The following is a 27,112-nucleotide window of genomic DNA, read 5'->3' on the forward strand; positions in this document are numbered from 1 at the left end:
ACTGCGACAGAGCTGGGTCTATTCCCTGTTTGGAACAGGATTGCAACGCTCAGACAAGGACAATGCTGCAGTGAGAGATCCCCGGCACAGCTGACAGTCGTGTTACCTTTTGATACTAGACTCATACTCAGTCCTCTGTTTGCTCAGTCCTGTCTTTAGCTCTGAAACCAGGCTCTGCAGAGCCCTGGAGCATCTGGCCGAGTCTTTGGAAGCAGCCGCCAGGTCACTCTGCTCGCTGCAGCTGCTGATGCACATTTCGAACCTCTCCATGCTGTTCTCCAGGTCCATAGTCTTGACCTCGCTCTGTGACAGCGAGCCCTGAGTGGCCCATTCCGTTCTGAGGGAGCTTAAAGCAGAGGAGTCACTGGCCCGGCAAGCCGGGCAGCTGCTGACAGAATCAACGACCGAGATCTCACAGGACGAGGTGGACCAGGCGGTGCTGGCGATGCTGTGTGCACTCAGGGAGAGGCTGGAGGAGGGGACGTTGTCGTAGGTGGAGAGTCTTTGGGATGAACCTGAGTCTTTCACCCGCTCCCCAGAGGACGTCCGGCGGTGGCCTCGGAGAGAGTACAGTCCATTCATCAGCCAGTTCCCGCTGGAGGATAGATTAGGAATGTCTAAGGATGAGCTACCCAGCTTGGGGCTGACAGACCTTGTCCCCTGTTGCCGGAAGGAGTACTTCCAGGTGGGTAACGTCTGCACCCTCTTGCTGGGGCTGGTGGCAGGCTGGGTGGCTTTGCTACTGTGCTCCTGAGGAGCGTTTTTCACCAGCGAGCTGGGCACGGCGTCCGGCACCATGGCACTGCTAGAAGGCAAGTCAGCAGGGCTGGGGACGCTCTTCTCCGACCTGCTGTCCTCCCCGTCTTCCTCGGAGATCCACTCCACCATGCTGCGCTGCAGCACGGAGCGGGCTTCGGGCTGAGCCCCGGCCGCATCGGCCTGCGAAATGGCAAAGATCTGTCCATGTTCACTTATCAACACCGTCATCAAGTGCTGGACCAGCGACGTGCCTGCGGGGAGAGAATGGAGGCAAGAACTTAATGCGAGAAATGAGAAGGCCTTGGATATTCATTTCCTGTCTGTAAGAAACCCCAGGCTCTCCAGGGCAGGGGCATGTCCTTGAGCACAAGCACAACGGGTCTGTATAAGCAATACATAACAAGGACTCTGACCACCTTTCCTTCAAGGACTGCAGAGGGGGAGTGAGTATCATTGTTCCCGTTATTAGAGGGGGGGAAATGAGGCACAGAAGACCCTGATCCAGACCAGTTACCACAATACAGATCATTAACTCCACTCTCCCCTGCCCTAACCACTGCACCATGCTTCCTTGCCCGTTAAGCAAAGAATCCTGGAGAAAGCTTGACACCAGTGTAATTTCCTGTACATTCGTTAGGTGGATGGGTGGATTCCCATATGCAAGCAGAACAAATCGCTTTCTGCGCCATTCAAGCCAACTATCTGTTTCTATACTTCTGTTTCAAATGGAATTGTTGTAAGCTTCAATCCTGTCCTGAAGTGTTAAATACCTGTGATGTACCAACCTTGGAAGTGGCTTTCAAGATAGACAAAAGTCGCCCCTAGTTTACATATCAGTTTGGAAAGTGCCATAGAAATAAGATTTTTAAATTACTGGGGTAGATTCATTTTTGGTGTAACTCTATTGACTTAAGTTGAGTTACCCTACTTTAACTCATCAATGTTGAGCAAAATACTCTACGCAGACTGTCAGAGAATTAACAAATGGCCAATCCATAAGTGAGTTCTCATTGTTTTTTTCAGCAGTGAAACAGAAACTAGTAGAAAACGCCATTCATCAAGCCCGTGACAAAGTATTTTCTACCATATAAATTAGACAATCACGATCAACAGCAATTTCATTAATTACAGTTTATCTTTTTTGTTGAAAATCAATAAAGAATAAAGCCAAAATGTTCAAATATGGACACTTAAAATACATACTTACAACTATATTTACAGGATCTCAATAAGAGGTCTGATATTTTGAGATGCTGAGATCCTACAACTTCTATTGAAGTCCACAGGAGATGGGAGAACTAAACACTTATAAAAACTGGACTGCTTATTTGGTTCCTAAATACGGATTCAGGGCCCCAACTTTAAAACGGGGCTTTTCTTGAACACAGAAACCAAAATGTTTAAATGTATATTGTGAATGGCTCAGAGTATTTCTCTGTATCTCTTTACAAGACAGAACATAAGAATGGCTATACTGGATCAGGGCAATGGTGTATCTTGTCTAACGGCAGCCAATGCCAGAACCCACTTTACTCCTTGAGCTGAAGAGCAGCTATATTAGACAGAATCCCTTCCCCCTTCCACTATTTATATCTAACTGATCTTTTGCCCTCAATGGACAGTAACATAAAGCATCGCTTATGCTGTCTGCTTAGGACTCGACATGTCTTCTTTCCAAAGATGGTCACAGGCTGCGAAGTTTAGAGCGGGATCCCAGCTTTTCTCCAGGTTGGAGATATTTGAATCCAGGATTCTGGTTCAAGTCAGTTGCTAATTAGTTCATTTGACAGTTTCTGAGAAGAGCGCACCCGAGTAAGGAACCCGTGGAAATGCACATACAGTATAAACACTATGATCAGCAGCTGAACTCCATAGCATGCCCTGGGTCATCACCACCTGGGCCCTCTGGCTCTAAGAGCACGGGATTCAGCTCACTGACCTAGGTCTGTCAGCTGAGGCAGGTGATGCTGTAGCAGGAGATGCTGTAGCAAGGGCTCATCGTCCTCTGTGTGTGGTCCAGCCACCACTAGAGAGTGGCAGAGCACCCCAGTGAGTGGGGGTGGGTACAGCTATACACCCATGTGAGCTGGGGGAATAATCCCAACATGTGCAGCTCAAAACAAAGCACAAGGTCTCAGCGACATTCCCCTTTAAGGTAAGTGTCAAAGTTACTGCTAGTAATATGGCCTCCGGCCACTAGCAGGCAGTGGTATTTGTCACACACACCAGCTGAAGCTGGGCCCATAGCCGGCTGAGCCTTAACCTCTTAGGCCTCCATTCATAGATTTAAGGCCTGAAGGAACCATTGTGGTCATCTAGTCTACTCCCCTGTGTAATACAGGCCCGAGAACTGTCCCCTGCTAATTAAGCAAGGAAGCTCATTTGGACCTTAAACTAAAGGCAGCTCCTTTTCAGAGCATGAGAATGGCTGTTTTATCCGATGTCATTCCATCGCACGTAACATGCTCCACTGACATTCTTGGAGCCCGGTCAGTTACCAAACAGAGCAAGGAGCAGATTTCAGCCACTTTACAATTAGCATCTCGGGGCCAGACGTCGGGTGGCGCCAGCAGAACTGCCCCCTGTTGCTCAGCCCCTGTATTGGTTGCACATGTCTTGCTGAGATGTGCACCACTGTGATTGTACTGCAGTTCCATGGAGCAGGAGGCTGTTCCCCGGCTCTGAAGCAGAACTGCAGCCAGAGAGAGCGCCCGAGACCTTTGCTGGCCCTTGAGGAGGTGGATATTTCAAGCTTCGGATGCTGAGACATGCTTCAGAGATGGGGAATGTTATATGTTCGTGACAGAGACTTGTACAGAGCAGGGAGCGTCCAATGCCATACAGCTCATTGTTTTCTGATTAGTTTTATGCAGCCTCATACTTTTTTGAAGAATAGTCTCTCTGATTTCTCTTGAGGGTCTAATAAAAGCAGAGGTCTGGGTGAGGAGATGATGTAGCTGACAGTATACATTACAGGTTTCTGTAAGAGGGTGGGTGTAATTTACACACTGAGAAAGGCATAGGGGGAGGGAGAAGTGGCAAAAACAACCAAGAGGAAGGTGTAAAAAGGTGCACGGTACAGCCGAGATGGCCTGATGTACACTGATTTACTGCTGAGTAACAAACACTGCCATTTACCACCATATCACATTGCCTCTGAACTAGGCTGAAAGGCCCACAGAATATGTTTGGATCACTATGATTGCCCGACATTCCAGAAATGATGGTTGTTATAAATGCTTTGACCCAAGTCCCCATTTCTTGGCTACCAATGTCCAGTTGAAGGGGCTCAACTTCAGAAGAAAAATGACCAGATCATCACAGAGCAAGAAAGAATTCAAGTGGGGAATTGCTTTTTAAGTGATGATCATTGCCCAGTGCTTTGTGCCTGGGTTTCTCAGACAAATCCTTGGATCATCCTTCATCAAACAACAGATTTTTATAACTCCCCAACAGGACTGGGTCCCAGTTAGTCCTGATCCCAGTCATGGGAAAGGAAAAGTATTCTGCACCCCAGGAGATCCGCACTTACATGGTCTTGAATGGATAAATCTGCACTCAGTTCAAATGGCAATGAAAATGTTATTCTTGCAATTATGCATTTGTACAGCAAGGTCTGCATTAGGGGTGTGATTTGGGTGGTGTGAACAGTAAGGCTAAAACTTACAACAAACGAGCAGCCACTTTATAGCAGTCACTGTGCTGTTCTCAAAGTTTCATGGAAACAGGGAGAAAACTCAGATGTTCCTGCTCTGAAAACACAGGCCTCTACCACTGGAGCTACACAGTTGAGTAGTTCTGAATACATCCGCTAGCGGGGCAGGAACACACACACACACACACACACAATATAGACCTGTCTGCACAAGCCATCGTTGCACTGGCTGGACCGACATCAGTTACTGTGGCTCTCACACAGTCAATATTGCCCCATCTGTGTTGAGATGATACCAGCCACACTGCCCCCCTAGGAAGAGGCCATGCCTCGGAAGCCTATGCCCAGAGCATGTGGAGGAGGAGAAGTCTGAGTCCCCCACCACATTCTCCCTAGCTCAGCAATCCCTGCAGTAGATTGCAAGAAGGATGCCCAGCATGCAGTGAAGAGGCAGCTGCAGCGCAGTCAGATCTCTGTGGGTGTTTTTCTATTTCTAGCTGAGCCACAAACACCGATTCGTTTCTGACACATCAGGAATAGAATTTTTCTAGGGATTTTGTAAAGATTTAAGACTTTTAAAGGAAAGTTGATCCAAAACTAACAGTGATTTTAAACTGATGCCCTGGGTCTTGCCTTTGTCCCACATGTCCTCGGCACAGCAAGCATTTTGGAAGCCCACGCTTGGAAGGGTACATCTACCCTGCAGCTGGGAGGTGTATTTCCAGCTAAGATGGACATAAACGCACTATCTCTGCTCAAGCTAGCGCTTAAAAATAGCAGTGGCACAGGCCGGCTGAGTCCAACCCCCAGGCACATACTCCCATGTCGCCTCATTGCAGAGGTGATACCGGAGGCTATTCCAAGTGCTAAGGGAAATGGTATGCCCCATGCACAGGCACTGACTGGGAGGATGCCCAGCTTGCTGCCAGTGATGGCTCCCCCCATGACATAATCTGCAGTGTACATGACAAATGCATCTCATTTCTGGCAGTGGCATTTTACAAGCGACTTCCCCGCGGGTCCAGAACATGGCCCCTCTCCATAACGAGAGAACCTACCTTCCATAATGGTGACTGGATCTTCCATTTTGGGCCGCAGTATATTTGGGCCGAACACCGTGGCGAGGTTCTGGACGCTCATCTTGTTCACGCTGGAGTGAGACTGAACTTCATCGAGGAATCTTCAGGAGCCCCCCAGAAGAAAAAAAACCAGCGAGAGAGAGAGAAGAGTAAATGGCACATGAAACCTTCCATCTCACTAGTTCCTTGTGCTCCTGTAGCCACCAGTTGTCTCTCGTCTTAGACTGTAAACTCTGTGAGCAGGAGCTGTCTGGATCGGTTCATACAGCACTTAGCGCAGTGGGGTCTCGGGCCATAACTGAGGCTCCTCAACGCTGCCACAGAACAAATCTATAATAATAGTAACTCCAATTCCACCGGAACGTGGGAAGAGGAAAGGGCCGGTCACTAGTGCTGCAGACATGGGACCATTTAATCTGCGTGAAAACTGAGGTTCTTTCCTTTTTTAACAAGGATCCACAATACACCACATCGCCTGTAGGCGAATACTTTTCACAAAGCAACCAGTCCGTATCTGACCTCTCGGTCCTCAAGGGAAACTGAACCAACACCTTCAAAAGACAAGCTTGGGAACATCAATTCATAACTCTGCTACACATCAAAAATCAGACATTTTATAAAGACACTGGATTTATGGCTCATTACAATAATCTGTAACCCCCTCACCTTCCTTTGTCCTACAACTGTAGCAGTGTTAACTGACCACTTCGCTTTGAATGGCTGTTGCAATGTATGTTAACTCCATATCTGTCTAGCTGTGACTCACTTCGGCTGCTGTACACTACAGAGTTAGGGCAGGTCTACACTACAAACTTGCATGTAGTGCTTCTGGTGAAGACACTCTAAGCCGTTGGCTTAATAACTCCAGAAGTTATGTCGGCAGGAGAAGCTCTACACAGGGGTTAAGGTTGATATAACTATGTCGCTCAGGGGCATAGATTTTTCACAGCCTTGAGCGATAGTTATACCAAAGTAAGTTGTAATGTAGACCTGCTCTTAGGTTGACACAAAGCAGCTTACATCAACCTAACTATGAAAGTGTCTACACCTAAATTTCGCGGCCACCGCTGTACCTGTCCAGCTACGCCAATTTAATAACTCCATCTCCATGAGCAGTGGAGAGTCAATGTAGCTAGGTCGACACAGTGTTATCTATGCTGCATTACTTATGTCAACTGTTACTGGCTTTCAGGAGCCGCCCCACACTGACAGCACTGACACGATACAAGTGCTCCTGGTGAGGATGCACACTGCCAACACAAGGAGGAAAGTGTAGACCACACACAAGCGATGTAATTAGTGTGGTGGCGGTATGCCGACCTAAGTTAGGTCAACTTAATTTTCTAGTGTAGGCATGGTCTGAGTACCTTTCCCAGACCTGAGGAAGAGCTCTGTGTAGCTTGAAAAACTTGTCTCTCTCACCAACAGAAGTTGATCCAATAAAAGACATTACTTCACCCACCTTGTCTCTCCAGGAATTCACAATGGCAATTTGAGCAAATTCCTGCTGTTTCTTATCCAGGAACATGGCAGAAAGGAGCAAACCACCATTCCCAGAAGAACTGCCATTCTCACTGCCCCCCCCATATGTTTTAAAATCATCTGAGAAAAAATACCATCCATTTTTGTGGAAAAGGATGACAAAATTGAGGTGAAATGCCCCCCCCCAAAAGTCTTGCTATCTTACAGTACGGGGGAGGCAGAACTTATTGATGCTCTGTTTAGACTTTAGAGAGACAAGGTGGATGAGGCAATATCCTTTATTGGACCACTTTCTGTTGGTGAGAGAGACAAGCTTCCGAGTGTGCACAGAGCTCTTCCTCAGGTCTGAGAACCGTACTCAGAGTGTCATAGCCACATAGAAGGTGGAACAGATTGTTTAGCCTAAGTAGTTAATTAGACTGTAAGTACTTTAGTACAAGATCTGTCTGCTCCTCTGCATTAGCACAGTGTCTAGAGCAGTGGGGGCCCAGCCTTGGTTTGTCCCTAGGCACTACCATAACAAACATGATTAATACTGAGGCCTGCTGGCAGGGCAGTGGGTGAGGGCAGCCTGTCCTCGACATAAACCAAGTGCTTTGTTTATCAGAGCTGCATGAGCATTGAAACCACACACATTTTTAAAGCAGGCGTTTAGTTATATGGTGCAAATCGGCTCATTAAATAATTTGCATAGGATGTCACATGAAGCCGAACAAAACTTGGCAGCTCTGGAGTTCCTGGTGCTAATTAATGCCACTTACTTGCATATGTATTTGAGGAGGTTGTAGTTTGCCTGGGGCAGGGTCTTCACCTGTTTAGCCAGCTCTCGGGTGCCCTACGGGAGGAGACAAACAATAAGAACAGTGATGTAGAGCTGGGTGCAGCCTGTTCCTCTGCAGTCAAGGGCAAATCCTCTTCCCTCAGCCAAGCCTGTGCCATACGACACTGAAGCGGGGTGCTCTATGGAACCAGTGGGTGGGCATGCCCTGTCACCCCCAGCAAATTGGTACCCCCGTAGGGTGGTGCACTCTACCTCGGGGTGGGGGGGAGAGGAAAAAAGATAATGACATTGCAGCTCTACCAGCTTCACCCTGCCTCCAAATGCACCCACCCTGGAGGAGAAGCTGGATGTGTGCAAGCCCCATGTGCTAAACTCCAAAGATCTGCACCTGTTTTGCTGCAGGCGATGGCTCCTCACCCCCGGGATGTTACCTGCACAATGCTGCCTTCAAAACTCGTAAGAATATAAGAACAGCCAGACTGGGTCAGACCAATGGTCCATCTAACCTAGTATCCTGTCTTCCAACAGTGGCCAATGCCAGGTGCTTCAGAGGAAATGAACAGAACAGGTAATCCTCAAGGGATCCATCCCCTGTTGCCCATTCCCAGCTTCTGGCAAACAGAGGCTAGGGACACTTCAGAGCATGGTTTTGCATCCCTGCCCATCCTGGCTAGACCTATCCTCCATGAACTTATCTAGTTCTTTTTTTGAACCCTGTTATAGCCCTGGTCTTCACAGCATCCTCTGGCAAGGAGTTCCACAGGTTGACTGTTCATCGTGTAAAGAAATACTTCCTTTTGTTTGTATTAAACCTGCTGCCTATTAATTGCAGTTGGTGACCCCTAGTTCTCGTGTTATGAGGAGTAAATAACACTTCCTTATTTACTTTCTCCATACCAGTAATGATTTTATAGACCTCTATCATGTCCTCCCCCTTAGCCATCTCTTTTCCAAGCTGAAAAGTCCCAATCTTATTAATCTCTCCTCAAATGGAAGCTGTTCCATACCCCTAATCATTTTTGTTGCCCTTTTCTGAACCTTTTCCAATTCCAATAGCTCTTCATGTGCACAGCTGGGGGGGGGGAGGGGGGGCTAGAATTTGCAAACTCAATTCCCGCCATCATTTTACGGAGGCACTGATCTGAGAGCGAGATCCCCAGCTCTGTGACCCACTGGCGCCTGACCCTCCTCCCCCACACCCACCAGACACTATCAAATCCTACTCTCTACATCTCCTGATTTCACCAGCACAAATTCTACCACTGGCCTTAGGCAAGGCACTGCACCTCAGTGCCTCAGTTTCCCCATCTGTAACACAGCACTTACACTACCCCTGTCTTGCAGAGGAGCAGAACTCACTCCTGCCGATAATGACCCTTTGCACTTCCATGCAAGAATCTCAAGGCACTGTACAATGGATTTAGCCTCGATAGCCCCTGGAGAGGTAGGAAAGTATTATTCCCATTTTACAAGCAGGGAAACTGAGACACAAACAGGAAACAGGATTTCTCCATGGCAACACTCTGATAGAACCAGGAAAAGAACCCAGACGTCCGGACATCGAGTTTCATGCCTAACAGGCAGTTCGTTTCATGCCTAACAGGCAGTTCTACTTTGAGCAGTGACTGCAAAAATGGCTTTGTGGGGCTTCTTGTTTAGTTCCTTTCTATAGGACTTGACCAAATGTTGCCACTTTATTAGTAAAGGTGGGGGACTGAGAAAAAATAAGCTGAGTGGTAGGGCACCCCCCACTCCTGTAGCTTGCCCTAACCTACCCCCAGGTTCCCATGAGCCAATGCGCACTGCACCCCCATGAAGCTGGGATCCACACCTCTCGGAATATACACACCTTGTACACACCCCCGCCCAATCTTGCCCCAGTTTGTGCAGCAGAACCTCACTGGTTCTGCTGGAAAGTGACCACTGCATCTGCATAGTAAGCAGCAGGAATTACCCCTGAGCAGAGTGCCTGGGCTGTTCCCCAGTCTGAAAAACCCTGCTTGGAATTTTCTGGAAAAAACAAAACAAAACAAAACAAAAACAAAAAAACCCCACTCCGTTGGGGAAAGAGAAATGGGCGGCGGCGGGGGGGACGGGGGAACACAACGATGACACACACTTGTGTTTTATGAAGTGAAACAAGCTACATGCTCTGCAGTTCACCACGTGAGCAGACTGATTCCTCCAGCATAAAAAGCACATACTGTCCAAAATGAAGAGGTTGAAAAATTCTGTACATCAACCACCAGTAGATACTGATCAAGTCACTAAACCTTTACTGCTCGAGTCAGCGCTCATTAAAGTCAATGGAAACTGCCCCATGGACTTCAATGGGTGGTGGACATACCTTAGTTATTTATGATTACCACTCTTTTGAATCTGTCCTTAGATACCAATACAATTTGACCAGCTTATTTGCCTGCTTAGCTACCAGTTTGCCATGAACAGTGCAACTGATGACTGGGCAGGAACGCAGGTTTTAAAAACAGACAACAGGCAACTGCTCCATTTTCTGTGATTTTACTTCTCGCATTTCTCATGCAATGAGCTGTGATAACCTTCTTCATAACCATAGATTTGGGGTAGACAGCTGGATTTTCACAATAAATGTGAGGCGAGGCAGCCTGTGACACGTTGCAACTTCCTCAGAGAGATTTAACGAACTCCCACACAGCAGACGGTTAGAAGAACTGCACCTCATGTTTTCTTCTCCACATCGCAAAAATCAAGCTGCAACTGAACTGAAGGTGAAAGGTTCTATAGGCCATTGCCTGCCCTCCCCTGCAAGCCATCCAGTCCCTTCTTGCGCTGACAGACCATTTGAGGACACTAAGTTATGGATTATTAAGTAGTGATGGGAAAACTTAAAAAAAAAAAAGGCTACTTTTCACAGGTTAGGGAAAAACATCAGATAAATTCAGAAAAGCTTCAGAGAATAGTCCAAAGAAAGAGAAAAACACCCTTCTTGTAACATTTCACTATTTCTGCTTCCATTCCCAGCCCAATCCAGCAAGTTCCAAGGTGTGAAGGGAGGGGAAATCTAGTTATTAAAAAGGAAAATTTAAGGCCAAGATTTCCAAAAGTGACTAGTTGGATGCTTTAATATCTGGAAGTCCAACTTGAGACACCTTAAAAGGGTCAGGGAAAGCAGGTGCTTAGCACTTCCTGAAAATCAGGGCTGTTTAGTGGTGACAAAAATGGTGGCACCCAAAATCACTAGTCAGTTGTGAAAATGCCAGCCATAGATGTTTGAACCTCCGAAAAGGTTCGATTCAGGTACAGTTGTAGTTTGGGATGAAAGTTCAGCTCAGTTTTTAAGTGACTCTAAACAAGTTATTTTACTATATTTTTAGAGATGGCCTGATCTACAAGAAATTGAACTAACAGGGCAAATTCTTCCCTGGCTTTCACTCTGTGCAACCCTATTCGTTTCAAAGGTATCGGTCAGGGCAGAATCTGGCTTTGTGTGTTGGTAAATTGCTCCATGCCATGGCCCCACAGGACTGAGCAGAGGGCTTTGCAATGGGAGCTGCACCTGATCCTTCTCTCATCAGTTGGAGGGTCAGTTTGATGCAGGGCCCAAAGCCGGTAGACAGAGAAAATGGGGTTAGAAAGATGGCGTCCACGGACTGATCACGGTGCAGATATTTGCCAGATAAAACTTCTATCTTTACTGCTGCAGACTTTGCAGAAGCACTTGTCATTCTGTCACAAGCTGGCATCCACTGACACTGAAACCAACAGCTGCTGAAAGCACCACCACCACAGGAAAGTGTGAAAGCCACCGTCATGAATGCTAAGAGCACTAGGCAGAAATGGTCTAATAGCACTGGGCATGCGTGATGGCTGGGATAGCCCATGAGAGCCAGTTAGCTCCAGTACTCTTTCACTTACCAGTGCAGTGTGTTTTATTATTGGCTCAACCCTCTGGAGTGACACTTATGTAAACTACAGTGTTTTGCACCAATCCTACAGTAGACTGCTTCACAAGGACTGGTTTCAGGACTCTCCAAGGTGCAAAATAGGACTAAGGCTAACATGGGAGTCTCCAGCTTGGACTAGGAAAACCAGGGTTCAGCAAAGTCACTCAAATCTTTGCCCCAAACACTAAACCGAATCCCCTTTTTATATGTCCCAAACTATTTACTAGCTTATTAATTCCATGAGTGCTGGGTTCCATGTGGAAGTGGAGAGGCCAAAAATACTACCAGGAGAGCTCAGACTGAACTCACATGATTGTTTAAAAGGTTTCAAAGTGTTCCCCCAGTTTTTCATTCTCATGCACCTGGGCACTGCCCTGCACTGGCTGAGACCAGAACCAAAGTGTCAAAATACCCTGAGAAAGGCTGTGCTCCTGCCATTGTCCCATCTACAGCCCTACAGCCACGCCAGGGCACCTGGAGGTTTTACCATTGTTCAGGACACTGTTAAAAACCTGTCTGCATTATAGCAGCCACACTGGGGTTGTACCAGAGCTGAGGGGTGTGGATCAGTGTTGGAAGAGAAGTTGTTACACAGAGAGCCTGTGGCGAAAGGGACTGACCTGGGGAGCTCTGGGCAATTGGATAACAAACACGAAGTTTAGAACACCTCCCGAGGCTGGTTTGCTGCAGTTGGCGAGGGCAGATGCATTGAGCAGTACTAAATGTTTTATATAACGATACCCATCTCTGTTCAAAACAGAACAGCCCAAAGGATCAATAGAGACATTTTTAGTGGGGTAAATTTTAAATGAAGAAAGCTTCACTCAAAAGTTTTTGGCCAAAAAATTTCAGTTCCCATGGGAAATTTCAAACTGCTTCAAAACCAACTTTTTGAAACAAAACAAAAGTTTTCATTTCAATAGAACAGATTTTTCAAGCAAATTTTTGTTAGTTTTATTTTGAATTGAACTTTTGACTTCAAATGTCAATTTTTTCAGTCTGAAACAAATTAAATGAAAAGACATTTTGACTTTTTAAGTCAAAACATCCAATTCAAAACTAAGATATTCATTTCGTTCAGAAAAATTGAAAAACTGACAGCTAAAGTCAAAATGAACATTTGTTTTTGGGAGTACCGATTCAAAACAAAACTTTGGTTTCAAAATTCCCCAGGGGAAACCTGACATTTTTCATCAGAATCAACATTTTCCCCAGGAAAAATTTCAGTTTCAATGAAACTGCATTTTTCAGCAAGAAAACCTTCCACACAAAGTTCAGCCAGCTCGATGGGCCAGTGCAGGGTTCCATGTTAAACTGTGCTACCCGCTCCACTGGGCAAGTAATGACTGAGGAAATCCCGTCTGTGCTGCGTGTGTTCCCATTCCTTCAAGGAAACAACCCACACTGAGACTCCAAATCTTCTTGACAACTCAGAAGTTACGACAAGTGCATTTTCAGTAGTGGCTTAAAGAGACACCGCCAAGGCATGGGCAATGCTCTATGCCAGACAGAATAATACAATACAATTCTGTCTAGCATCATTCACACAAAAGCAACTCAGATGCTGCTTCCCAGACAACTGCAGCCAGGACAGAGAAATACAGGCGAACTGTGTTGGTTATAAACTAAATGAGGATATAAAATGATGTTTGCCAAACTTGGCATTGAGTCTGCTCTTGTGTAACAGGCTTCGGGAATCCAGATCTCTCTCCCCAGTCTGTGCAGGTTAAACCCAGTCCACATTACCACCAAACTAAACCAGCTAAAATGCTGCTGCTTTTTATAGGCAGCAGAGCGGCTGTGCTTGTGTCATAGCGTAAGAAATCTGTGTGCTGAATACAGAATCCAGGCTTCTCAGCTGCACTACATGCTTTGCAAATGGTGGCCACACCTGTACATCCTCAGCAGGGATTGAATCCGGGACCATCAGCATCACTACACAGACTTTTACCACTTGAACTAGAGTGTAACTAACTATGTAACTCGCTGTAAGTAGCAGGTTTGTATTATAGGCCACTAGGAGCAGCCAATAGAGGGAGATATGGGCCGGTACTATGGACCACACATACATGTCAGAGGTGATCGAACCCAAGACTGTTGACTCCACAGGCATCTGTTCTTCTTTGACTGACACTAGAATCAGGCTTATAAAATCCTCACTTCGAAAGTGACAGTCACACAGACGACAGCAGCTCTGACATGCCGTCCGGTAGAGGGCTCAGATATCACAGTGACAGGAGCAGTCCATGGGAGAAACGGCCCTCCCGAATCTCCACCACCGCCAGAGAGCTGGAGGGTTCTTTCAGTCCCTTCCATTGCTTGGAATAAGATAGGGAAGAAGCTGAAGAAAAGACCCTCAAATGAAAGGTGCTGTAGAGGTGCTAAGTGTTATTTCCCCTCATACCCACACGGGAGAATATAATTTGCCCTTTTCTGACTCCTTTCCTCTGAAAAACTCAAAGCCCTTCACAAACGACAGTTCGAAAAACCTCCCCATACCGCTGTGAGGTAGGAATTATTATCCCCAAGGAAGAGATCAGACACTGAGGCAAAGGGACTTGTCCTAAATCACAGGAGCAGAGCCGGAAATAAAATCCAGCTCTCCTGACTCACAGTTGTTACTGCAATGCCTAGAGGACAGCCCTGCTAAGGAAGAAACAGCCATTTCCCAAGAGTACATAAAAACGTACACGATGGACACAGAACCACAGGATTTCAAGACTAACCTGCGAAAGACGCCAGCTTCAAGCTGGAGCTTACAATGTTAAGGCCTGATTCAAAGCCCATCAGAGTCACGGGGAAGGTTCCCACGGACTTCAGTGGGCTTTGGCTCAGGCCCTGGAGGAGAAAATGGAGAGGCTGTTGTTCGTTGAGTCGCGAGGCTCCAGGAATGGCACTGAGGGTAAAAGAAGGAAGGATAGAAGGAGCACTAACCTCTCCCTTGTCCTTGGAGAGCAGCTGTCCACATGACAGGAAGTCTTCATATTTGGCAAAGGGGATGACGGGCTCTGGCAGCTCTCGGAGATAAAGCTTCAGGAGGGACGCCACGGTGTGAACATCCGTGTTGCTGCAACAGGAGGAAAGAGGGGTGAATTTTAGAAACCTGCAAGCTGACTGCCCCATGAGCCCTATGCACCTTCTCTGGGAGGGGCGCAGGGAAGCAGCTAACAGGCCCTTCTTACGATGTATGAAAAGGCAGGCCCTGAGGAGTGGAGGAGGAGGGCACTCCGGCCACATGTCCAACCAACATGGGCTAGTCTCCTGAGGGAGTCACAGAACCCTTGGGCAGGGAGCCCATGCATACTTTCACCAGGGGCCTGCCCCATAATTCATGCTCTCACTCCTCACCACACAGTGTGACAGAGACAAAGCACTAGACCAGAGAGGAAAGTGCCTCCATTGCTCAGGTGCTTCCTGTTGGTGATGGGGAAAATCTTCGGATCTGTCAGGGAGAGAGGATGAAGCCAGGTGAGCAGGAGAAGCAGGATGGTGGGGGGTGGACACTCTTGTGAAGTGGGGAGAGCAGAGAAGGGTGCTGCCCAGATGAGCGTGCCGTTGTGACCGCTGTGCTGAAAATAAAGCTTTGTACCTTCTAAAAACCAAACTGATCCAGCATTTGGCACGACAGTGTAACCTTTGCTGCTTCTGATAGCTGTCGCTCTCCCCAGCCAGTGCCCATCGGAGCAGAATACAGCCATTCTGAGCTGTGTCTGCCCTGCGTGCTGTACAGCAGGTGACACTCCTGCCTGGGTTCGCCCCTTTGGCTTTGGGGCCCTCTGCCTCCCAAGCCATGCCATTTGGCACTTGCTGTTTCATACTATACACCAGAGCACTAGCCCAGTGTCTCTCTGCTCCACTCACACAGCTCTTATCGCTCCGCTCAGGGTTCTGCTTTCTGGGTCATCCAGACAAGCTGACCATGCTGGGGATAAATTGCTAAAGGAGAACAAAAGACTAGCACAAGCATGTAGGGAAAAAATCAGAAAGGCTAAGGCAAGAAATGAGTTATACCTAGCAAGCGACATGAAAGCGAATGAGAAGAGGTTCTTTAAATACATTAGGAGTAAGAGGAAGATGAAGAAAAGTGTAGGTCCTCTATTTAGCAGGGAAAGAGCTAATAACTGAGGACATCAAGAAGGGAGAAGTGTTTAATACTTCCACCTTTTGCTCATCTCCTAGGTAGAGGCGTGGCCAGGCAGCTCTGCGCACTGCCTCCAACCAGAGCACTGGCTTCGCAGCTCCCATTGGCTGGGAGCTGCGGCCAATAGGAGCTGCAGGAGTTGTTCCTGCAGGCTGAGGCAGCACGTAGAGCTGCCTGGCCACAGCCTCTGCCTAGGAGCTGAGCAAGGGGGATTTTGCTGCTTCTAGGGAGCCCCCCAGGTAAGCGCGGCCCAGAGCCCGCCTCACCCCGGTCTGTGCCTAATCCCCTGCCACCTCCCACACCCAACTCTGCTGGCAGTGACCTGAGACTGCCCCAGCAGCGACCGGTACAACTGGCGCAGGAGCTGCCTGAGCTGCCCCCTGAGCCAGGCGCACCAGCCACTCCAGAAATCACGGAGATCACAGAAAGTCACAAAAACTGTTACTTCTGTGACAAACTCGCAGCCATAGCCATGCTCAATTGTTCTCCATGTCCACTGAAGGTAGAAGTAGTAATGGGCTAAATCTGCAGCGAGGGAGATTAAGGCTGGATATTGGGAAAAACTTTCTAACTATAAAGGATAGTTAAGCACTGGAATAGGCTTCCAAGGGAGATTGTGGAATCCCACCCCCCATCACTGGAGGTTTTTAACCGGTTAGACAAACACCTCTCAGAGATGGTCTAGGTTTACTTGGTCTCACCTCATTGTAAGAGGCTGGATTTGATGACCTCTTGAGGGACCTCCCAGACCTACATTTCTATGGTTTTATAATGTTTTTGTATTATTCTTGATCCCCTTCCTTGTGCATCCTAACATCCTCTTTCCTTTTTTGGCTGTAGCTGCACATTAAGCAGAGGTCTTCATTGAGCTGTCAACAATGACACCCAGGTCCCTTTCTTGAGTGGACAGAGCTAATTAAAACCCTGTAAGGTTTGAGTGATTTCTATTATTCCCTCCCACATGCCTTATTTTGCATTTATCAACATTGAATTTTATTTGCCATTGTGTTGCCCATTCCCCTAGCTTGTTGAGGTTGCTTTGATGTTTCTCACCAATCCTCTCTGGTCCTGCCTCAACTAAATAAGTTTGTGTCCTCTGCAAATTTTCCTACCCTGCTGCTCACCCCCCTTTAGTAATCAATTAGCTGAAATAAATCAAGTAAAGAACACAGACCCTAGTTTGGAACCGTATTGCCCCCTGCTGTTAATCTTTGACCATGATGAAAATTGACCATTACGCCTACTCTTTTCCTTCTGACTCCAAGCCAGGTTTTGATCCATGGCAACACTTTGCCTCTCACCCCTGACTACTCTAGTGGTACTACAGTGGCCCCTTGTGAGAGATCTTTTGGAAATCTAAATACATTACAGCAAGTGGCTCTCCTTTTTTGGCTCCCTTCCTCGGACATGTTCGAGGACTTCTAAGAAAGGTGACAATGGAGAACTAGAGGGGTAGTGCTGAGCACCTCAAATCCTTGTCTTTGCGATAACGCCCCATTCTATTTTGGTTGGTTGCTTTTTCGTCAGTTTTTGTAACATTAACAACTCCATCCAACCTCTCAGTTTTTGCTCTTTCATGCAAGACACACAGCTGTGGATCTCAGGGGTTACTGAAAAGCCATGGTTTCCATGCAGCAGATTAGCATCAACCCTCTGGCTCTATCACCCGGGTATTTCAAGCTGTTCCAATAACTATCCTGTGAGGTACTGTAGCTTATCACAAGCAGGGCTGGATTAAATTTGATCGGAGGCTGCAGATGTTATCCTTTTGGGTGGCCCTCGGTGCATATTCAGTTCCTTCCCTTTACTGTTTTACCACCACCCTGCCTGATGTCAAACACTCTATTGTTAAAGTACCTTGGTTATTTCAGTTCCAGGTTTAAAATGTAATAGACCAATTGTAAAGCCGCACGAAAGCCGAGGCAAACAAAACCATTTTAATTTCAACACATAACTGGTAGTAATAAATATAGTAATGCCATAGCGTTAATTAACTAATTACCTACAGCAGTGGTATTCAAGGACATTTTCTGGTGGGCTGGATAAAGCAATGTCCAAATCTTGGCAGGCCAAATGGCTCTTCAGGTGTTTGCTCTCTAGTGAGCCTGCCATCAGCCAGGGATCAAAACGTTTCAAGAGTTGTGTGCCGGGTTGTATTTATTATTCTCAGAATAAAAGGTTAATTGTGCCTGCATACAATATTCCAGTGAAATCTTGCAAACAAATAATTATACAAATACACTGCAATGAAATTCAAACAGCATGCTATTAATTCTATTAAAACTAATTAAAATTAGAAGTTAAACTCACAAGAAATAAACTGACATCTAATTTCCCTTTCTTATTGACCGAAATGTTGACACTCACTCGTACAGTCCCTTTTTTGGAAAAGTACTGAGCAGCACACAATCAAGTTATCTAAAGAAAGCATGTCAGTTACGGATCACTTTGTGTTGCGCAAGTATCTAAATACCGTATATACTCATTCATAAGCCGAATATTTTTGGTAAAAAAGTGATGCATCAAAGAGCGGGGGTTGGCTGATAAACGGGTCTACGCCAAAATTTGATGAATTTAAACTCTATGGAATCATTGAATTGAATATCTAATACATTGTATTTTGTTTACCTGGAGCGTCTGCAGGCATGGAGTCCCTCAGCTCCCCTGTGGCTACGGTTCACCATTCCCACGCCCCATTGGCTGGAAACAGCAAACCACGGACACTGGGAGCTGAGGGGCTCTGTGCCTGTGAATGCTCCAGGTAAACAAAACGTCCAGGCCCGCTAGCGGCTTACCCTGACAGGCCAGGAGCCAAAGTCTGCCAACCCCTGAAATATAGGGTCGGCTTATGAAAGGGACATACAGTTTTTGCTATTTTTACCTAACCATCTTGGGGGGTCGACTTACAAACGAACAGGCTAATGAATGAGTATATACGGTAAGTGCCTGATTAAAAGTGTACCACTGGAAGTCAAAATGCACCAACACAATTTAGCGCCAATGCGTTTAAATGTAAATGATATGTTTCTGTAAGCAGAGTCAGGATGAGCTCTACCCTGACATCTGGTGGTGAATTATGGCGAGTGTGGAAAAGAACTCCAGGGGCTGATCTTGTTTGCATAGGCACACCCACTCGCCTGGCATGAAACAACAGCAACTCAAAGTGGTTACTTTGGCTGGTGTGGGATCCCCAGTTTCTTTGTTATTGGGGCAGGAAGAATAAAGTTTTGTTACCCTGATTCTGTGAATCAAGGGCAGTGAACCTGTTGTATGACATGTATCAGGGGGTAGCCGTGTTAGTCTGTATCTACAAAAACAACAAGGAGTCTGGTGGCACCTTAAAGACTAACAGATTTATTTGGGCATAAGCTTTCGTGAGTAAAAACCTCACTTCTTCGGATGCATAGAGTGAAAGTTACAGATGCAGGCATTATATACTGACACATGGAGAGCAGGGAGTTACTTCACAAGTGGAGAACCAGTGTTGACAGAGCCAATTCAATCAGGGTGGATGTAGTCCACTCCCAATAATAGATGAGGAGGTGTCAATTCCAGGAGAGGAAAAGCTGCTTCTGTAATGAGCCAGCCACTCCCAGTCCCTATTCAAGCCCAGATTAATGGTGTTAAATTTGCAAATGAATTTTAGTTCTGCTGTTTCTCTTTGAAGTCTGTTTCTGAAGTTTTTTTGTTCAATGATAGTGACTTTTAAATCTGTAATAGAATGACCAGGGAGATTGAAGTGTTCACTTACTGGCTTATGTATGTTACCATTCCTGATGTCCGATTTGTGTCCATTTATTCTTTTGCGGAGGGACTGTCTGGTTTGGCCAATGTACATGGCAGAGGGGCATTGCTGGCACATGATGGCATATATGACATTAGTGGATGTGCAGGTGAATGAGCCCCTGATGGTGTGGCTGATGTGGTTGGGTCCTGTGATGCTGTTTCCAGAGTAGATATGGGGACAGAGTAGGCAACGAGGTTTGCTACAGGGATAGGTTCCTGGGTTGATGTTTCTGTGGTGTGGTGTGTAGTTGCTGGTGAGTATTTGCTTCAGGTTGGGGGGTTGTCTGTAAGCGAGGACTGGCCTGCCTCCCAAGGTCTGTGAGAGTGAGGGATCATTTTCTAGGATAGGTTGTAGATCGTGGATAATGCGCTGGAGAGGTTTTAGCTGGGGGCTGTATGTGATGGCCAGTGGTGTTCTGTTATTGTCCTTGTTGGGCCTGTCCTGCAGTAGGTGATTTCTGGGTACCCGTCTTGCTCTGTCAATCTGTTTCCTCACTACCCCAGGTGGGTATTGTAGTTTTACGAATGCTTGATAAAGATCTTGTAGGTGTTTGTCTCTGTCTGAGGGGTTGGAGCAAATTCGGTTGTATCTTAGGGCTTGGCTGTAGACAATGGATCGTGTGATGTGTCTTGGATGGAAGCTGGAGGCATGTAGGTACGTATAGCGGTCAGTAGGTTTCCGGTATAGGGTGGTGTTTATGTGACCATCAATTATTTGTATTGTAGTGTCCAGGAAGTGGATCTCTTGTGTGGACTGGTCCAGGCTGAGGTTGATGGTGGGGTGGAAATTGTTGAAGTCCAGGTGGAATTCTTCAAGGGCCTCCTTTCCGTGGGTCCATATGATGAAGATGTCATCAATATAGCGCAAGTAGAGGAGGGGCATTAGGGGACGAGAGCTGAGGAAGCGTTGTTCTAAGTCAGCCATAAAAATGTTGGCATACTGTGGGGCCATGCGAGTACCCATAGCAGTGCCACTGACTTGAAGGTATAAGTTGTCCCCAAATCTGAAGTGGTTGTGGGTGAGGACAAAGAGGATCTTGGGTAGCAGATAGAATACCCCTGGTCGGGGTTCTGCAGGTGTGTCACACCTATCTATCTGCTACCCAAGATCCATAAACCCGGAAACCCTGGACGCCCCATCATCTCAGGCATTGGCACTCTGACGGCAGGATTATCTGGCTATTTGGACTCTCTCCTCAGACCCTATGCTACCAGCACTCCCAGCTATCTTCAAGACACCACCGACTTCCTGAGGAAACTACAATGCATTGATGTTCTTCCTGAAAACACCATCCTGGCCACCATGGATGTAGAAGCACTTTACACCAATATTCCACATGAGGATGGACTACAAGCTGTCAGGAACAGTATCCCTGATGAGGCCACAGCAAGCCTGGTGGCTGAGCTTTGTGACTTTGTCCTCACCCACAACCACTTCAGATTTGGGGACAACTTATACCTTCAAGTCAGTGGCACTGCTATGGGTACTCGCATGGCCCCACAGTATGCCAACATTTTTATGGCTGACTTAGAACAACGCTTCCTCAGCTCTCGTCCCCTAATGCCCCTCCTCTACTTGCGCTATATTGATGACATCTTCATCATATGGACCCACGGAAAGGAGGCCCTTGAAGAATTCCACCTGGACTTCAACAATTTCCACCCCACCATCAACCTCAGCCTGGACCAGTCCACACAAGAGATCCACTTCCTGGACACTACAATACAAATAATTGATGGTCACATAAACACCACCCTATACCGGAAACCTACTGACCGCTATACGTACCTACATGCCTCCAGCTTCCATCCAAGACACATCACACGATCCATTGTCTACAGCCAAGCCCTAAGATACAACCGAATTTGCTCCAACCCCTCAGACAGAGACAAACACCTACAAGATCTTTATCAAGCATTCGTAAAACTACAATACCCACCTGGGGTAGTGAGGAAACAGATTGACAGAGCAAGACGGGTACCCAGAAATCACCTACTGCAGGACAGGCCCAACAAGGACAATAACAGAACACCACTGGCCATCACATACAGCCCCCAGCTAAAACCTCTCCAGCGCATTATCCACGATCTACAACCTATCCTAGAAAATGATCCCTCACTCTCACAGACCTTGGGAGGCAGGCCAGTCCTCGCTTACAGACAACCCCCCAACCTGAAGCAAATACTCACCAGCAACTACACACCACACCACAGAAACATCAACCCAGGAACCTATCCCTGTAGCAAACCTCGTTGCCTACTCTGTCCCCATATCTACTCTGGAAACAGCATCACAGGACCCAACCACATCAGCCACACCATCAGGGGCTCATTCACCTGCACATCCACTAATGTCATATATGCCATCATGTGCCAGCAATGCCCCTCTGCCATGTACATTGGCCAAACCAGACAGTCCCTCCGCAAAAGAATAAATGGACACAAATCGGACATCAGGAATGGTAACATACATAAGCCAGTAAGTGAACACTTCAATCTCCCTGGTCATTCTATTACAGATTTAAAAGTCACTATCATTGAACAAAAAAACTTCAGAAACAGACTTCAAAGAGAAACAGCAGAACTAAAATTCATTTGCAAATTTAACACCATTAATCTGGGCTTGAATAGGGACTGGGAGTGGCTGGCTCACTACAGAAGCAGCTTTTCCTCTCCTGGAATTGACACCTCCTCATCTATTATTGGGAGTGGACTACATCCACCCTGATTGAATTGGCTCTGTCAACACTGGTTCTCCACTTGTGAAGTAACTCCCTGCTCTCCATGTGTCAGTATATAATGCCTGCATCTGTAACTTTCACTCTATGCATCCGAAGAAGTGAGGTTTTTACTCACGAAAGCTTATGCCCAAATAAATCTGTTAGTCTTTAAGGTGCCACCAGACTCCTTGTTGTTTTTGTTGTATGACAGAAGGACTGAGTGAGTCCATCACCATTACCTAAGTAGCACTTGCTTGACAAGGGGCATGGGTTACAAAACCCAGTGAAGAGAGAGAGGATGGGGACAGGTATTTGTACCTGATGGTATGGCCCCCTCCCCGAGGGGTTGAAACACCAATTGCACTATCTCCTCTCTCCACTGTTGAATGTCAGAGCTAACTTTGATTCCATTAGAAGTCTAATTACAGACTGCTGAGCTGAATTCACTTTGGGCCAATGGTGCACTAGCACTGGGGCTCCCCTACTATGAGCTGAAATCACAAAAGAGCTGAGATCACTGAGACTGTGTTAACTAGTGGGGGAGCCTGAAGCTATATTGCTAAGAGGCTGGCGAAGCAGCTAGCAGAGTGGAGCCTCATGGGGACGGTTGGAGCGGAGCTGAGCGACTCGCAGGGCGGAGCGGCTGGAGAAGCAGCGAGCGGAGCGGAGCTGAGCGGCTCACAGGTCGGTGAGCAGAGCGGAGCAGCTGCCAGAGCAGTTCGTGGACGGCAGGAGCGGCTCGTGGAGAAGGCTGCGGCGGAACCCCACGGAGAGGCAGCCGGTCGGCCTTGGATCACGTAAGGTGCCCCTTAACACCCTGCGTGCCTCCCCCTCCCCCCCCGCTTGAACTCCGGGGCTGCACTGACCAGGGACAGAGACTTTGGGGAGTTGTTGGACTTTGGGGACTTTGGTGATCCTTGGGTTGCTGGACCCAAGAGACTTTGGGGGGTTGTTGGACTTTGGGGACTTTGGTGATCCTTGGGTTGCTGGTGTCAAGAACCAAAGGGAAAGGACACAGCCCAATTTGCTGGGGTGAGTTTTTTTTGCTCATGAAGCCTGTTTGTGGTGTTTTTCCAATTTAACACTGATGTTGTTTACCTCATGTTATTAAACATTTTCTGTTACACTCAGACTGTGCTTGCGAGAGGGGAAGTATTGCCTCTTAGAGGCGCCCAGGGGGTGGTATGTAATTGTCCCAGGTCACTGGGTGGGGGCTCGAGCCGGTTTTGCATTGCGTTATTGAAACGGAACCCCTAGATACAGAACCCGGCCCTTGTTGCTGCCAACTTAGATGGGCAGAAGGGTTACATTTCTAAATTAAAGACATAGGATGAGGGTAAACACAGGGAAAACAAATTGAAGTTCCCAGTTTCATCCCCCAGTTTCCATCAGTTCTGCCTCTATCTCCCACCCCGCTATCTGCTCAACCCACCATCAGCTGTGCCCCCCTCATAATTCCCCTTCTGCTCCTACCGGGATTCTTCAAACCCCTCCAGGCTGCAGCAGGGCCCTCTCCTCCTTCCAGACAGAGGGGAGCTCCAGGTGTTCTTCATACCCCTCCTCCTTCCCAGGCCAGGTGTTACAGGGAGATTGGGGCAGGAGCAGGGAGGCATCCTTGCTCCTAGGAGGGGAGTGCAGAAGAGGGCCCAGAACCATCATGAGCTGCCAGGCTCCTTCTGCTCCCTCTCCTCCCGTCCCCTTCTGTGAGGAGGCACAGCTCCTCCATTCCTCCCCACTCCACATGTAACAGTTTGAGGGTGCTGTGTGCAAACAAGGCCTCTTAGCAAGGTTTGGGAGTGGCATAAAGGGGATTTCTTTCACCCCTGTGCAACCCCAAAAGCAAGTGACTGAATCTCACTCAAAGCTGCAGAAAAACATTCACCTCTGGGTGAGACCATGCCAGGACGCTCTCAGACAAGGACGGAAAAGGCCGGGAGGAACGGAAGCTGAAACTCAGCCTTAGCTCTACTGTGCGATGCTCTTGCCCATGCACTGCCCACAGCCTTCGCTATACAGGGTGCCCTCCCCTTGCCCATGTGCTCCTCTCTGCCTTAGCTTTACTGTGCACTACCCACCGTCTTCGCCACACTGTCTGTTCCCCTCCCCCTTAGCAATGCTGGGCGCTCCCCTGGCCCATGTGCACCCCTCCACTAAAGCTCAGGCGCATAGACTTTAAGACCAGAAGGGACCATCATGATGAGCTAGTCTGACCTCCTGCACATCGCACAGAACCTCGCCCACCCACCCCTGCAATAGAGCCCTAACCTCTGGCTGAGTTATGGAAGGCCTCAAATCATGGCTTGAAGACTTGAAGTTACAGAGAATCCGTCATTTACACTAGTTTAAACCTGCATGTGACCAGTGCCCCATGCTGCAGAGGAAGGCAAACCCCCGCCAGGGTCTCTGCCAATGTGACCCGGGGGGAAATTCCTTCCTGACCCCAGATATGGTGATCAGTTAGACCCTGAGCATGTGGGCAAAACCCACCAGCCAGACACCTGGGAAAGAATTCTCTGTAGTAGCTCAGAGCCCTCCTCATCCAGTGTCTCATTGCCGGCCATTGGAGATATTTGCTGCTAGCAGTCGCAGATCGGCCACATGCCATTGTAGGCAATCCCATCATACCATCCCCTCCATAAATTTATCAAGCTCAGTCTTCTTGCCAGTTAGATTTTTTGCCCCCACTGCTCCCCTGGGAAGGCTGTTCCAGAACTTCACTCTTCTGAGGGCTAGAAACCTTCGTCTAATTTCAAGCCTAAACTTTTTGATGGCCAGTTTATAGCCATTTGTTCTTGGGTCCACATTGGTGCTTAACTTAAATAACTCCTTTTCTGCCTGGTATTTATCCCATTGATGTATTTATTGAGAGCAATCATATCTCCCACTCACCCTTCCTTTTGTTAGGCTAAACAAGCTAAGCTCTTTGAGTGTCCTCTCATAAGCTAGGTTTTCCATTCCTTGGATCACCCTAGTAGCCCTTCTCTGCACATGTTTAAGTTTGAATTCATCTTTCTTAACCATGGGAAACTAGAAATGCACACAGTATTCTAGCTCTTTAGTGATTTCAGCTGTTAGTAAGGGAGCCTTAGTGCTGGTGCACTCAGCACCACTATTCCAAAGTAGGTCTAATGCTTAGACCTAGATATCAGTGATTTCAGCTCTGCAGCATGTAACAAGACTACTAATGGAGTCAAAATCAGCTCTGTTATCACAGTGGAGAAGTTAAAGTGGCATTTCAGACCCTCCAAAGGGGCCCATGCTATCACACATACATGCTTATCCCACCCCTCTCTCAGTTCACTGAGCTTTGGAACCCAAGTCCCTTGCCTAGCGAGTGCTACTTAGTTGAGGGTTCGTCCCTCCGTCATGAAATGCCAAGTACAGTTCTACTCTCCTTGATTCACATAACCAGGATAACTACACTTTATTACTCCTGCCCCAACAACAAAGGGACTGGGGATCCCACAGCAGCCAAAGTGACCGTTTGGGCAAGCAGTCCCATCATGCTAGGTGGGGTGGGTGTGGCCATGCAAACGAGATCAGCCCCTGAAGTCCTTTTCCAGAGCTCACCACCAGATGTCAGGGTAGAGCTCATTCTGATTCCGCTTACAAATATAAAATAAACTCCAAACCAAAATCCTAGAACAAAGCCCACAAAACAAACATTTTTCTCCCTCCCTGCATTGGCAGGCCCCTTCTAGCCCCTCCCTGGCTGGAGTCCCAGTTGTGACTCCCAAGACTCTGCTATATACCCTGCTCACTCCTAACAGTCTCCGATCCCTGAAGATTCCCACTCTCTACAGCTTTCCTGCAGAGATCGGTTTATGTTTTCTTCCAGGTTAGTAATAAAAATGTTAAATAACATAGGGCCAAAAACCAATCCCTGCCGGACCCCACAACCAACACAACTGCTCAATGATGATTTCCCATTTACAATTACATTTTGAGACCAATCAGTTTGCCAGATTTTAATCCTTTTAATGTGTGCCATGTTAATTTTATATCATCCTAATTTTTTAAATCAAAATGCCGTGCAGTACCAGGTCAAATGCCTTACAGAAGTCTAAGCATACAACAGTATACTACTACCATTATCAACCAAACCCTTGTAATAAAAAAAATCAGATTTGTTTGAAAGGATCTGTTTTCCATAAGCCCATGTTAATGGGCATTAATTATATTATCCGCCTTTAATTCTTTATTCATTGCATCCCATTTCAGCCCCTCCATTATCTTGTCCTGGATCCATGTCAGACTGACATGGGTATAATTACCTGGGTCATCTCATTTACATCTTTTAAACATTGGCACAAAATGGGCTTTCTTCTAATCTTATGGAATTTCCCCAGTATTACATAAGAATATCAGAACAGCCGTCCTAGGTCAGACCAAAGGGCCATCTTCAACTATCCGGATATATGTTGGGAAAATAACACAGCGGGGCACAGACTATCCAACAAATTCTTGGACTGCATTGCAGACAACTTTTTATTTCAGAAGGTTGAAAAAGCTACTGGGGGGAAACTGTTCTAGACTTGATTTTAACAAATAGGGAGGAACTCGTTGAGAATTTGAAAGTAGAAGGCAGCCTGGGTGAAAGTGATCATGAAATCCTAGAGTTTGCAATTCTAAGGAAGGGTAGAAGGGAGAACAGCAAAATAGAGACAATGGATTTCAGGAAGGCAGATTTTGGTAAGCTCAGAGAGCTGATAGGTAAGGTCCCCTGGGAATCAAGACTGAGGGGAAAAACAACTGAGGAGAGCTGGCAGTTTTTCAAAGGGACACT

At 47.1% G+C, this 27,112-nt stretch overlaps 1 protein-coding gene across 6 annotated transcripts in view; it reads right to left on the reverse strand.

Annotated features, from left to right (window-relative positions):
• ARHGAP22 (Rho GTPase activating protein 22) overlaps positions 1 to 27,112 on the reverse strand; it is a 225,339-nt gene that overhangs the window by 8,097 nt on the left and 190,130 nt on the right. For all 6 annotated transcript variants that reach the window (XM_034777449.1, XM_034777448.1, XM_034777443.1 and 3 more), the window contains 4 exons: positions 14,614 to 14,746; positions 7,737 to 7,810; positions 5,473 to 5,594; positions 107 to 1,010 (listed from right to left, as the gene is read on the reverse strand). In XM_034777449.1, coding sequence (XP_034633340.1) covers positions 107 to 1,010; positions 5,473 to 5,594; positions 7,737 to 7,810; positions 14,614 to 14,746 — 1,233 coding nt within the window. The remainder of the gene's footprint in view (positions 1 to 106; positions 1,011 to 5,472; positions 5,595 to 7,736; positions 7,811 to 14,613; positions 14,747 to 27,112) is intronic.

The sequence above is a fragment of the Trachemys scripta genome, chromosome 7 (genome assembly GCF_013100865.1).
Source record: "Trachemys scripta elegans isolate TJP31775 chromosome 7, CAS_Tse_1.0, whole genome shotgun sequence".
NCBI lineage: Eukaryota > Metazoa > Chordata > Testudines > Emydidae > Trachemys > Trachemys scripta.